General features: G+C 39.6%; 2 protein-coding genes across 2 annotated transcripts; one reads left to right on the forward strand and one right to left on the reverse strand.

Moving 5' to 3' along the window:
• Positions 1-2,912: 2,912 nt before the first annotated feature.
• Positions 2,913-5,341, forward strand: DEFB127 (defensin beta 127). The gene is made up of 2 exons (XM_088843648.1): positions 2,913-2,961; positions 5,091-5,341. Exons 1-2 carry the CDS (start codon positions 2,913-2,915, stop codon positions 5,339-5,341), a joined length of 300 nt encoding a protein of 99 aa, XP_088699774.1.
• A 6,664-nt stretch (positions 5,342-12,005) lies between these two features.
• Positions 12,006-13,656, reverse strand: DEFB128 (defensin beta 128). Its single transcript, XM_088844384.1, has 2 exons — positions 13,608-13,656; positions 12,006-12,345 (listed from the first exon to the last, which is right to left on the reverse strand). The coding sequence occupies exons 1-2, from the start codon at positions 13,654-13,656 to the stop codon at positions 12,110-12,112; spliced, it is 285 nt and encodes a 94-aa protein (XP_088700510.1). The 3' UTR covers positions 12,006-12,109.
• Between the last annotated feature and the right edge of the window lie 342 nt (positions 13,657-13,998).

The raw sequence follows: 13,998 nt of genomic DNA on the forward strand, positions 1-13,998 counted from the left end.
CCACGGACTGAAACTAGCAGAGGCTTTCAAAAGTCAGGCAATTGGTGGAAGTTTGAGACAGTTTTATTGCATCTTTCTTATTAATCAGGAAAATCCCATAAACTGATATTTAAGTTAAACAATAAAGCAATTTTAATTCAACTAAAGAAAATTTTAGAATGGTATACAATATATTCCCAGGAGTTTTCTTTAGATAGTAGTAATGATATTAGTTGTTTTCTTTCTTCTCTTTGTCTTTATGTTTCCAGATTCTTGTTAATAACGTATGTTACATGATAAAACTATCTTTAAATACTGTTTTAATTGAAATAAGAAGAAAAATAAAACAAAACCTTCAAACATGCTTCCTGGCTGACCCATTTAAACAATCAAATGTGCTCTCTTAACTCCTAACTCAGTAGAGCTTGGTGGATGAGTTATCCAGAAATTTATTACACTCCTGTCCTTTTTTAAGTAGTATATTGAAACAATCTGTACTTTAAAAACCCCCAGTGGACTTTAAGGTCTTTAGATTTAGTACTGATTAGTGATGTCTTCCTCTTTAAGAAACATCATGTTCTTTATTCTTCCACCTCACTCATGGGAACAAGTACTCCCTACTTTACGGGATCAATCTAGGAGATTTTCCAGGTGCATAGACTGTCTGGCAGCAGGGACTAGAATAGATATACACATACATATGTGAATTTACACATGCATGCACACACAAACATTATTAAAGTGAGAGTAAAGAGACATAATTTTTTCTAAGATGCTCATTTAATGTTACCTGTGGGACAAACGGATGTGAGTTTTCTAATCAAAAAGTTGGTGAAGAAGACAAAGCAGATTAGATATAGAATGTTCTCGCCATTGTAGAGGCAATATATTTTATTAATATAAATAATCTCTTTCACCTTCAAATCTCAAAGATAATTTTTCAGCCCCTCCCTCTTTATATTCTCTCCCGATCTAGAATAGAGTCCATGATTTACTTCAATAACTCTTTAGCTAATAACTGGAACCCTTTTCTTCCTCTTCTTTTAGTCGTTTGAGTCCTTGGGCACACTAAAAACCTGTATTGACCCAACTATCTGTTGTGTACATTTCTGTGTTTAGATAGACAAGTTTTGCTGGGGGTATTAAACAGAAGAATGTATTGATACTACTTAAATTAATGGTCGCCGAAAAATTGATGCTTTTGAACTGTGGTGCTGGAGAAGACTCTTGAGAGTCCCTTGTACTACAAGGAGATCCAACCAGTCCATTATAAGGGAGATCAATCCTGGGTGTTCATTGGAAGGACTGATGCTAAAGCTAAAACTGAAATACTTTGGCTACCTCATGCGACGAGTTGACTCACTGGAAAAGATTCTGATGCTGGGAAAGGTTGGGGGTGGGAGGAGAAGGGGACGACAGAGAATGAGATGGCTGAATGGCATCACCAACTCTGTGGACATGAGTTTGAGTGAACTCCGGGAGTTGGTGATGGACAGGGAGGCCTGGCGTGCTGTGATTCATGGGGTCGCGGAGAGTCGGACACGACTGAGCGACTGAACTGAACTGAACTGAACTGAAATTAATGGTAATCAATTTCAGCTAGCTCATCTACACTGTCCAGAAGCTATTTATATTGGATCTGCTCACAGCCAGAGCCTGAGTGAGAAATTGTTAGGGGTGGTAGAGATAGTATAATCTCCAAAAGTTTATTCCATAGATGATATTAGTGTCCTGGTTGGGATCTAAAATGAGCTGCCATGATTCAAAGAGATTTCTGAGTTGGTCTTAGACATGAAAATGACTGAAAGCAATTGAAAGGAAAGTCTGTTAACTTTCTGCTAATCTTTCCGAAGAGTTATAATGTCATAGAAGTCAAAGCCTGAATAACAAAATCATTCACATAGTTTCCTAAACCTGCATTAATAAGAAAAGTGTTGTTAAAGTAGAACAATCCCCAGAAGAATTCTCTCCCAACCTCCTCCAAGATACCTCCACAGAGATCAATGGACAGGAAAGTCTTCCCAGAGAATAGAACAGAAAGCTACAAACTAACTAAAGAATTCTCTACACTTGCAGGAAAGAAACTTTTGCCATTATGGTCCATCAAGATGATACATTATGCTATGTTAACTCTGTATTTTCTCCCCATTTTTCCTGTTTCTAAATGAAAATTTTATTGTAGTCATTCTTTTTTTTCTTTCATCATTGTATATTGCTTGTCATGCTGCATATTCTGTCGCTAAGTTGTGTCTGACTCTTTGTGACAACATGGACTGTAGCCCTCCAGGCTACAGCCCTCTGTCCATGGATTTTTCCAGGCAAGATTACCGCAATGGGTTGCCATATTCTGCTCCAGGGGATCTTCCTGACCCAGGGATCAAGCCCGCATTTCCTGCATCTGCATTGGCAGGTGGATTCTTTATCATTGAGCCACATGGGAAGCCCATATTGCTTGTCTGTAAGTAATTAAATTTAGCTAGGATATAGGGATAAAAATTGGCTACCATTTGGACTGGCTAAAGTGTTAGACACAATAGTCAGAGACTTAGATTTAGATGAACGCAGTCAACAGAATAGGTTTCATTTGTTTTATGTCCTTATTCATTCTTAGAAGTAAGTATAGGTCTACCTGTCTATCTAGGCAAAGAAGAGAAAGCACAGACTTTTCTCACCAGCAGTCTACAGCCTACAGAGTGGCATCAGGTGTGATGAGATGGAACACACTGTGTCTCTGAATCCCATGTGTGGGTTAAGCGAGTAACCAAATTTCCTGTGTCTGCCCACATGTTGCAAAATCCGCAATTCAGAAATTTGGGGGCACACTTCATGTCATACCATCTGTTCTGGTTCACTGCATAAGAATCTAAGTCTCTGAGGAAGGTGACACAGTGGACCAAGAGACCTGGCTGTTACCTCCTCTGGGAAGCTTGGCCATGAGGCTCCTCCTGATCATTGCAATTCTGCTGTTCCAGAAGTTCACAGGTAATCCAGAGATTTTCAGGGGCTCACTCAAACCACATTGGTGGCATAGTGGTGAGTGTAGCTGCTTTCCAGGAGCTCACTCAACTCAATAATGGATAGAGTACTTTCAGGAACTCAGGGGAATTTTATAACTCACAGTAGGAAAAGATAAGGCCCTAGGAATGGCTGAAGTCTATCAAATGTCACCAAAAATTCCCTCTTCCTGAGTGCTTCTGGTATGGTACTATCCCTAAAAGGAGTATTCATAGAGCTAAAAAGAGGTCATAATTTCCTCTGAGAAAGGCTCACTACAGAAAGACATAAGACCGATAACTGGGAATACCCTTATTTCTTTGGATAGTTTTTACTTTAGCACTCAGCCTTATTTTCTTCCACTCTGATACTGTATATATGTATTTTTTAATACATCAATATTATACTAGCATGTGTGAATAGTGGAAGAAGAAGAAACTTTGGATTCAGTCTTAAGAAACATGCCTTCAACATCTACTACTCTATCAACTTTGGATAAAAGGTAAAGGCTCACAGAGCCTTAGCTTCCCCATTTGTGGAGATAATGACACCTCGTTCATGGTAGGTAGGTTTAGTTGCTCAGATCCCCATGGACTATAGCCCACCAGGCTCTTCTGTCCTTGGGATTCTCCAGGCAAGAATACTAGAGTAGGTTGCCATTTCCTCCTCTGGGAGATCTCCCTGACCCAGGGATCAAACTCAGGTCTCCTGCATTGCAGGCAGACTCTTTACTGACTGAGCTACCAGGGAAGCCCTTTGGTTAATGGGGAATTTATTAAGTGATAAAACATCCAGCATAAGGCTTGGCACATACTAAGAAGTTAAAAATTAGTTTCCTTTCCTCTTTCACAACCAGATTTCTTGTATTTTGTTGTTATTATGGAGTAAGAACACCTACTTCTAGCCCCTTAAACTTTTAACAGTCAAAGGAACTCTAGAACCTGGTGTTGGAGGCAGCATCTTTGTTCTCAGCCTTCATCCTCTGGGGTTAGTACCCAGAGGATAGTACAAGCCCTGAAGCGAAAATATGAACATCCTAAACTCTTAGATTATCGAAAATATTTAGGATCACTGAAGGATAGAAGACATACCATGGTGAGCAAAGGTCTGGAGGAATTCCTTCCTCTGGAAGTAGAAAGAGAATGGGGAGTCATGGAGGAATAAAACAAATCTAAAATTATTGTGATGACATAGAAGCCAAAGGAAGATACGCATTGATAAAAATGTACAATACTGAGAAGCAATAGGGGAGGTAGAATGTTGAGGCAGGAAAACTTCTGACTGGACCAAAAAAAAGTCATTCTTTATCATTGTAGCAAGTGTGAACCCAAGAGCAGAGTCTGAGTCAGACATAAATACATAGTAACAAATTATTGTATTCTGAGCAGTGGTAAAGAAGTGGTACACTGTTATGTTAATGTTAAGTCAGTTAGTCATGTCAGACTCTTTGCCACCCTATGGACTGTAGCTTGCCAGTTTCCTCTATCTATGGGATTCTCCAGGCAAGCATATTGGAGTGGGTTGCCATTTCCTCCTCCAGGAAGTAGTACCTTCAGTTCAGTTCAGTTCAGTCGCTCAGTCGTGTCTGACTCTCTGCGACCCCATGAATCACAGCATGCCAGGCCTCCCTGTCCATCACCAACTCCCGGAGTTCACTCAAACTCATGTCCATCGAGTTGATGATTCCATCCATCCATCTCATTCTCTGTCGTCCCCGTCTCCTCCCGCCCCCAATCCCTCCCAGCATCAGAGTCTTTAGAAGCATTCAGATAAAGGCAGATTTACTGAGGTTCTCAGATGGAGCATAGCATAGTTCCATAGCCTGAACTCAAGGATTTGACGTCTTTATTTCTGTAAATAAGACCCACTGCTCTTGGTGAAGTCCATCAGATATTGGGTGGAAGCCCAGAACTCTAGAGGAACAAAATATGTGTGATCAGCTAGACATAAACATTGAGGTTCACCCTCTTGGAGGGTAATATCTGTGGGACATTACTGATATATGCTCTGTGAGTCTCCCATATACCTTATCCTTACAAACATCCCCTGTCTTCCCCGTGGCCAAAATTGCCTTTTGTCTCAAACTCTGACATTGGCCTATTGTTCTTTATGTGCAGTAACCGAACAACTTAAAAGATGCTGGAATCAATATATACACGGATACTGCAGGAAAATATGCAGAACAACAGAAGTACGTGAAGTGCTATGTGAAAATGGAAGATATTGTTGCATCAATATTGTGGAACTGGAAGAACGTAAAAAAATTACCAAACCAACTCGTCCACAGCCAATAACATTGGCACTTACTTTTTCTCAAGATTATTTCATTGAACAGAATTCTACACACTCCCACAGAAAGCCTACATAAATCAAACACAACTTTCTGTTCGTTTCTCAACCTATTCCATTGATCTAAGATGAAGTAGTCCACATCCTCTCCTTTCTTGTTCCTAGATCCCCATAATGACCTTAAAGAATAGTCTAATAAAGCTCATTGCCAGTTTTCTGACTCATTGTTCTTTAACCAGAGATTGAAAACTCAATATATCAAATTATGAATTGATAAGGACAACAGAGAACCTACCCTTGAAAGGGGGATATAATCAATACACTAAAAAATCTATAACATGGAAGAATGGAAGGAGACAAGTAAACACGTAATTCAGGAGAAGAAATATGAAGCTGAGTATTCAAGAGATTTTGTGAGTGAATTTAGGATTAAAGTGGTGCCTTGTGAAATATGTAAGATTTCAACATCTGAGTGTTAGTAAAGAAGGTAATTTGAGTGAACAACATGAAATCAACAAATAGAAGGAGATTAGAAAGGACAGGACATTTTAGGAGAATATATGTGTGCTTTGTTTGGTTTAAGAATACAGTACCCAAAGTTGAACTATGGGTAAGTCTAGTTTCTTTAGTGTGTAAAAGCAATGAATTGGGAAGATGGAAATGAGTAAGATTCCACTATTATGGCGCTCACTGTGTAAGGAGGAGACAGACACAAGTATATAACTCCAAGACTAAAATTTTTATTTTCTTTGTTGTTGTTGTCGTTTAATGTGTTACCACTAGTAATGCATCCTTTCTGTGACTGGGGCCCTCACTAATTCAGAGGAAATGTAAAGGACCTAGGAACTGATCTGAATTGCACTATTGTATGAATTCACTGGAGAAGACTCTGATGCTGGGAAAGGTTGGGGGCGGGAGGAGAAGGGGACAACAGAGAATGAGATGGCTGGATGGCATCACCGACTCGATGGACATGAGTTTGAGTGAACTCCGGGAGTTGGTGATGGACAGGGAGGCCTGGCATGCTGTGATTCATGGGGTCGCAGAGAGTCGGACATGACTGAGCGACTGAACTGAACTCAACTGAACTGATGAGACCTTACTGCTGTCTCGATATGCAAAATGACATAATGACAATCCATTTGTACATTCCACCTAATTCTTAAAGATATACGTTTTGGGTAAGATTAACATGAGTAGTCATGTATGGATGTGAGAGTTGGACTATAAAGAAAGCTGAGCGCCAAAGAATTGATGCTTTTGAACTGTGGTGTTGGAGAAGACTCTTGAGAGTCCCTTGGACTGCAAGGAGATCCAACCAGTCTATCCTAAAGGAGATCAGTCCTGGGTGTTCATTGGAAGGACCGATGTTGATGCTGAAACTCCAATACTCTGGCCACCTGATGCGAAGAGCTGACTCATTTGAAAAGACCCTGATGTTGGGAAAGATTGAGGGCAGGAAAAGAAGGGGACAACAGAGGATGAGATGGTTGAATGGCCTCACCGATTTGATGGACATGGGTTTGTGTAGACTCCGGCAGTTGGTGATGGACAGGGAGGCCTGGTGTGCCGCGGTACACAGGGTCGCAAAGAGTTGGACACGACTGAGCGACTGAACTGAACACGAAAAATTTCCTTTCCAACTCCTTTCCACACTATTTTCCAGCTCTGTTTCTTATATTATTTCATCACTGTAATATCCATCATGAATCTGCGGTATATGTTCTCTCAATTACCCTCTTCTCTCCTGTCCTAGGACTAGAGTACAGAGTATACAAGATGTCCCCAAAGTATTTTGGAGTGCCAGAAAGTAAGGACATGCTATAAAAATCAGAAGGATGAAGCATGTAAATGGGACATAGGAGTCACTTTGAAAGAGTTTTAAATGACCAAAATTGGGACAATTTGAGTAAAAAAATAAATAACATAACATTGGATTATAAATACAATACGGAAGTTAACATCCATGAGTCCATACTGGTATGAATAAATAGACGAAAAGAAACAGATTTTTCTGTACAGAAGAATTTCAAGTAATTAATGTAAATACTTCCTCCCTGAGGAGGTGGCGCTTCACCTCCCTCTCCCTTGAATATGGGCTGTTTTTAGTGAGTCGCTTCCAAAGTGTAGAGAATGAAAGGAGCAAAAAGTCACTTTACAGTGGGTATACCTAATGAAATCATGCTGTAGGTTTTATGGGAAAAGCATGAGAGCATGAACATATAATGTGATGGAAATGGCACTTCACCTTTGCTGTCTTCCTCCAAAAAACCCATAACTCTGGTCTAACCGTGAGAAAAACATCAGGAAAACCCAAACTGAGAGGCAATCTACAAAATATTCAACCAGTGCTCCTCAAAACTGTGAAATTCACCAAAAACAAAAAATTTCTGAGACACTGTATCAGACGAGAGGAGGATCAAGGAGACACGACAACTAAAGGTCACATGATTTCCTGTGTGGGCCTAAAAGAGAAAAGAACGTTAAAGAAAAACCACTGAAGTTATAAGAGCAGAGCTTAGTCAAGGCACTTAACTGTGACAAACGCATCAGGGTCGTGTAAGATGTTAACAACAGGGAGACCCGGGCGAGGAATATCCAGAAGCTCCCTATACTCTCTTTGCGTTACTTTTCTATAAATAGAAAATTGGTCTAAAATTCAAAGTGTATTTCAATTAAAAAACTAAACACAAAATCAATCTGACAGTAATCTCTCTTTTCCTACTTGTCTAAGAGCCTCTCATGTTATGCCTTCATTAAACATTTCATAGAATCAACTAAGATTCAACTCTGTATGCTGCTAAGTCGCTTCAGTCATGTCCGACGCTGTGCGACCCCAGAGACGGCAGCCCACCAGGCTCCCTGTCCCTGGGATTCTCCAGGCAAGAACACTGGAGTGGGTTGCCATTTCCTTCTCCACAACTCTGTATAGGAAGTAGTATAAATTGTAGGTTGTTTCTTGATGACTTAAAGGATAATTCCCATTTTCTATTTCTTTTAGTCAGCTTTTGTATTTTTGCTTTGTTGTTTTTCCTATTTTTTAAGATTTTCAAATGTATTTGCCTAAAATAACTTGCAATGCTTTCCTTTTCTTTTTAACATCTGTAAGATACATGGTGATTGACGTCTGCTTTGTGACCATTGTTTATGTCTTTGCTTTTCTCATGTCTCACTATTCACTTATTAAACAAATTTTCTTCATTAATTTTAGTTGAGTTTCCACTTCTTCAATGTCTTTACTTATGTTCTTACTTTCACTTGTTTTTCAAACAACTTCACATGCAATAAAATCACCTGTTTTTTATTTTTTATTTTGTGGAAAATTGTTTTACAATACTGTGTTTGCTTCTACCATAAAGCAACACAAATCAGTCATAATCATATATGTATATATATGTATTTATATATACATATATATACATAAAATCCTTCCATCTTGACCCTCCCTTCCCTCCCCTCCTCCCACACCTCCAGGTCATCACAGAGCGCCAGGCTGAGCTCCCTGTGTTACATAACAACTACCCACCATCTATCTATTTTACACATGATAGTGTATATGTCAATGCTACTTGTACTCCATTAATCTTACCTTCACCTTGCCCCTTTGTGTCCACAAGTCCATTCTCTTCTAGGTTCATCAGTACTATTTTTCTAGATTTCATATATATACATTAATAAATGATACTTGTTTTTCACTTTCTGACTTCTTCACTTTGCATAAGAGGCTCTAGGTTCATCCACCTCACTACGTTTTACATGTGTGAAATACAATGCCTTATTTCTACTTTTTTACTTTTAATATGCCCTTTTTTCCTAACATTGTTAGATGTGTGTTATCTCTTTTATTTTTAGTCTTTCTTCATTCCATACATGAGAAATTTAAAGCTATAGATTCCCCTCTCTACAAAGCATTAACAATATCCCACAAAATTTTAGCAGATAGTGTATGTCTATTATTATATTAAAAGCCTTCTCACTTTTCTTAGATAAGAGTACATAAATAGAACCTAAATTACATAAAGACAATAGGGACAAATAACTGACCACGAAATTTTCTCAATTAATTGTAATTACAAATACAGTAACATTGTTTTGTACTGTGCTTAGTCGCTCAGTCTTGTTCAACTCTTTGCGACCTCATGGACTGTAGGTTGCCAGGCTCTTCTGTCCATGGGGATTCTCCAGGCAAGAATACTGGAGTGAGTTGCCATGTCCTCCTCCAACCATGGGAATCTTCCCAACCCAGGGATCGAACCCAGGTCTCCCACATTATAGGTGGATTCTTTACCAACTGAGCTACCAGGGAAGCTCTAAAAAGAGCTGAGGAGAGAGTAAATGAGTTACTAAATAATAGGCATAAAGTTTCAGTTAAATTATATGAATCAGTTGTAAACATCTTCTGTGTGATATTGTACCTATACAATAGTATACTGCACATTTGTGTGACATTATAATAAACGCACATACGTATTTTTAACAGGGTAGGTAAATGTTAAGTATGGCTTCCCTACTGGCTCAGATGGTAAAGAATCTGCCTGCAATGCAGGAGACCCGGATCGATTCCTGGGTTGGGAAGATCCCCTGGAGGAGGACATGGCAATCCATTCCAGTATTCTTGCCTGGAGAATCCCATGGACAGAGGAGCCTAGGAGGCTACAATCCATAAGATCACACAAAGTACTGGAGCTTCAGCTTCAGCATCAGTCCTTCTAATGAATAGTCAGGGTTGATTTCCTTTAGGATTGACTGGCTTGATTTCCTTGCTGTCCAAGGGACTCTCAAAAGTCTTCTCCAACACCACAGTTCAAAAGCATCATTTCTTCAGCAACTCAACCTTCTTTCTGGTCCAACTGTCACATCTGTACCTGACTACTGGAAAAACCATAGCTTTGACTGTATGGACATTTGTCAGCAAAGTGATGTCTCTGCTTTTGAATACACCATCTAGATTTGTCATAGCTTTTCTTCCAAGGAGCAAGCATCTTTTAGTTTCACAGTGGCAGTCACCATCTGCAGTGAATTTTGGAGCCCAAGGAAATAAAATCTGCCACTGTATCCATTTTTTCCCATCTATTTGCCATGAAGTGATGGGACCAGATGCCATGATCTTAGTTTTTTGAATGTTGAGTTTTAAGCCAGCTTTTTTATTCTCCTCTTTCGGTTTCATGAAGAGTTTCTTCAGTTCCTCTTTGTTTTCTGCCATTAGGGTGGTATCATCTGCATATCTGAGTTTGTTGATATTTCTTCTGGCAATCCTAACTCATCCAGCTTGGCATTTCACATGACCTACTCTGCATATAAGTTAAATAAGCAGAGTGACAGTATACAGGTGGCATTAGTGGTTAACAAAACAAAACAAACCCCACCTGCCAATACAGGAGACATAAGAGACATGGATTCAATCCCTGGGTCAAGAAGATCCCCTGGAGGAGGGCACAGAAACTCACTCCAGTATTCTTGCCTGGAGAATCCCATGGACAGAAGATTCCATAGGGTTGCAAAGAATTGGACACAACTGAAGTGACTTATCATGGACGCACATGGAAAGATAAGGCTCATTGATTTCTTTATCCAAGATGAGTAAATGTTAGCTTCATGAAAGCTGCTTATGACTAATACTTCAACCAAGCAACCACAAAAAGTTCAGTTTTGTTCATTTAGAGAGCATTTCCTACAGGCTGCTGCTGCTGCTGCTAAGTCACTTCAGTCGTGTCCGACTCTGTGCGACCGCATAGACAGCAGCCCACCAGGCTCCGCCGTCCCTGGGATTCTCCAGGCAAGAGCACTGGAGTGGGTTGCCAATTCCTACAGGCATGATTTACTAAAAATTTTACCTAGTTCATGAAGAGCTTTTAAAATATGTCCTTCTCAATTTATAAGGCTTTAAATTTCATTCCTTTTTTACAGTTTTTAATTTCAGCTTTATTGAGGTATAATTGACATAAAATTGTAAGACATTTAAAGTGTACATCGTGATGATTTGATATATGCATACATTATGAAAAGAATCTCCCACCTAGTTAGTTAATATATCCATCACCTTCATGTTCTTTTGTTTGTTTTGGTGAGAATACAAGTTCCACTCTCAGCAAACTTCAATTATACAGTACAGTATTGTCAACTATAGTCACAGTATTTTCCATTAGAACTGCAGGCGTCATTCATCCAAATAGCTAAAAGTTCATAAATTTCACACTATTGAAACAAACAGACTATGCAATTCTTTCAGATATCCTAAGAGTAATATTTTCCCAGTTGTGTCAACTGGATGTTCAAATTGCTACTAAAAAGGGAGATGGAACATGAACATTAAATGAGCTTCAAATGATGTGTTGGAATTATCATTAGCTGTTATCACTGCCCATTACACCTGCCCCAAAAACTATTTGTGAAAATATTCAAACCTTTTCCTTTGCCTTTTCCTAATAAATTTTTGGTTGCTAGTCAAACTCTCTGTATTCATTCCCAAAATTGAGACATTCAGATCTGTGTAGACCTAAGAAATTTCATTAAAAAGAGCAGTAATACCTGAAGTGCTATGAAATACTACCTCACATAGAAAATGGAGAGACTAACTGCCACTTCTACCAATATGTTCACCTCACATCTGTATCAGCCATGTTGCTAGCATAATGCCCAAAACATGAAAAATATTCATTTAAGTTTGGAGTGTTAAACGAAATGAGTGAATACATGAACAAATAAATCCAGGGGAAAGTATCAGACTTTATTACGTGGAAAATCAAGTTCACAAAAGAAGTAGATCAATTTCTTGCCCCTCCCCATCGGATTAGGTGGCACTTTTGATTTAAGAAGAAGAGAGGAGACCAGTGGAACGGCACTTGGTTTATTGTGGAATTGTGCCAAGTGTGACAGTGGGTAAGATAACATAGTCCAACTTCAAATCAGGCTTGCTCGAAGGTTCAGGTTGTTGTATGGCTTGCTGATGTGTTTTCTTTTTGCTTTCATTGATGCAACATAGTTTTCCTTTTGTACATGTTTTGTCATATATTTCCCCCAACATGCATCTCTTCTTGCAGTAACCTTCTATGGTACTGAAGCATTTTCTGGACCGTGCTGTGTCTGTGCACAGGAAACAGAAATGAACCAGATTAGTTCCTGAGGCAGAGAAGCAGAGTTATGTGGTTCCCCACAAGCTGTGGCCTCCTGTGGTCCCAAAGTGAACCTTATGATGTGAGAAAACTCAGAGTCTCCTCCTTGAAAGTCATCCCAAATTCAGACACGTAAAATCCCAGGTTCCTAGCCAATATTCAGAGTCAGCACCCCATCAGCCCTAGACATTATCAACTTGTCACCAGGACACAATTCAGAGTCCAACTAACCTTTAAAAGAACATCACAGATAGAACTTTCAAAGTTAACAGTGTAGTTAGGTATCACACTCATTGATATGGGCAGCAGAAGTCTCCCTTGGCTGATACTCCACTCTTTTCACAGCTTGGCTCCTCCTCCCTCCTCCTTTCTCTCTCTCTCTCTCTCTCTCTCTCGCTTGCTCGCTCTTGCTCTCTGCTCCCATCTTCCTTTTGATCTCAGATAAATACGTTGTCAACGGATCAAATTCAATTCCATGTTTGCCTGTTTTCCCACACATTCAAAGTGTCACCTATTCAGAGTATTGCATGGAGGTTGTAAAGCTCCTTTTCCAATTCTTTCTGTGCCCTTATAAAGATGAAAACAAAGATATGATTCTCCATATTCTAAATTCCAGAACCAGGATCATCTTTGAAGGTTAAAAGGACATTTATAGGGCCACAAAAAGACAACCTACCTTCCTACAACAGCAAGGAAGAGAATTCTCACAGTCAGAACCCCTACCATGAATTCGGTGCTGCACTTTAGTAAGCTCATGTAGTCCTTGCATAAATACAATCATTGTAGAACTGAGTCATTATCCTTACGTGATAGATGAGAAAACTGATTTTCAAAGGGAATAATTAGCTCTTGTCACACAACTAGGCAATGAGGAAGATGTATTTCAACCTCACATCTACAGGACTCCGCAGCTTCTACTGTTCACATTACTGTTGCAATATAGGCTGAAAATGAATTTAAATGGAAAAAGAGATGGCCAGATTCCTGGGTGAAAACTATGTTTTCACTACGTAAAGATAATGCTAGATGATGGAAGGAGAGGACTTCTGAGAGTTCAGCCCCAATTTCTTACCTTCCTGGAACCTATCTTCTAAGACAGACTCAAGTCAGGCACCCAGGGCAGTGGGTCCTTTTGATGATCTCAGAAAGATATCAACCATCTTGAAGGCCCTGCCCCTAGTCCTGTGAATAGTAATATTTCCTCGAATTTCATGGTGCATTTGGACAAGTTACCTTCAAATACCTCAAACAGCAGGATAATGAGGACCAGAAGCAGCTTCATGTTTACAGACTTCTCAGGACAACTAGGCAGCAGAATTTCTTTGTCCAGTGATCTGTGTCACACAGAGAGTCTTTCGAGATGAGACACAGCTTTGGATACTATTAGCGTTCTGAGCTCTCATTTTAACCCACATGGAAGAAGATGAAATTCAAGTCCACCCCCACTTTCATTCCCAAATATGGAGTTCACAGTCACCACATATTTCATCACATCACATTTAGTTCCCCTTCCTCAGGACATGAGATCCCAGAGAGCCAGAACAGTGATTTCTCCACCTGGGCCATCAGCCCACTTGGGTCAAAGTGGGTTGGCCATACGTTTTGGTTTGTGTGGGTCAGTTCT

The sequence above is a fragment of the Moschus berezovskii genome, chromosome 15, assembly GCF_049115385.1.
Source record: "Moschus berezovskii isolate FMDL1 chromosome 15, NW_MosBer_1.0, whole genome shotgun sequence".
NCBI classification, from domain to species: Eukaryota; Metazoa; Chordata; class Mammalia; order Artiodactyla; family Moschidae; genus Moschus; species Moschus berezovskii.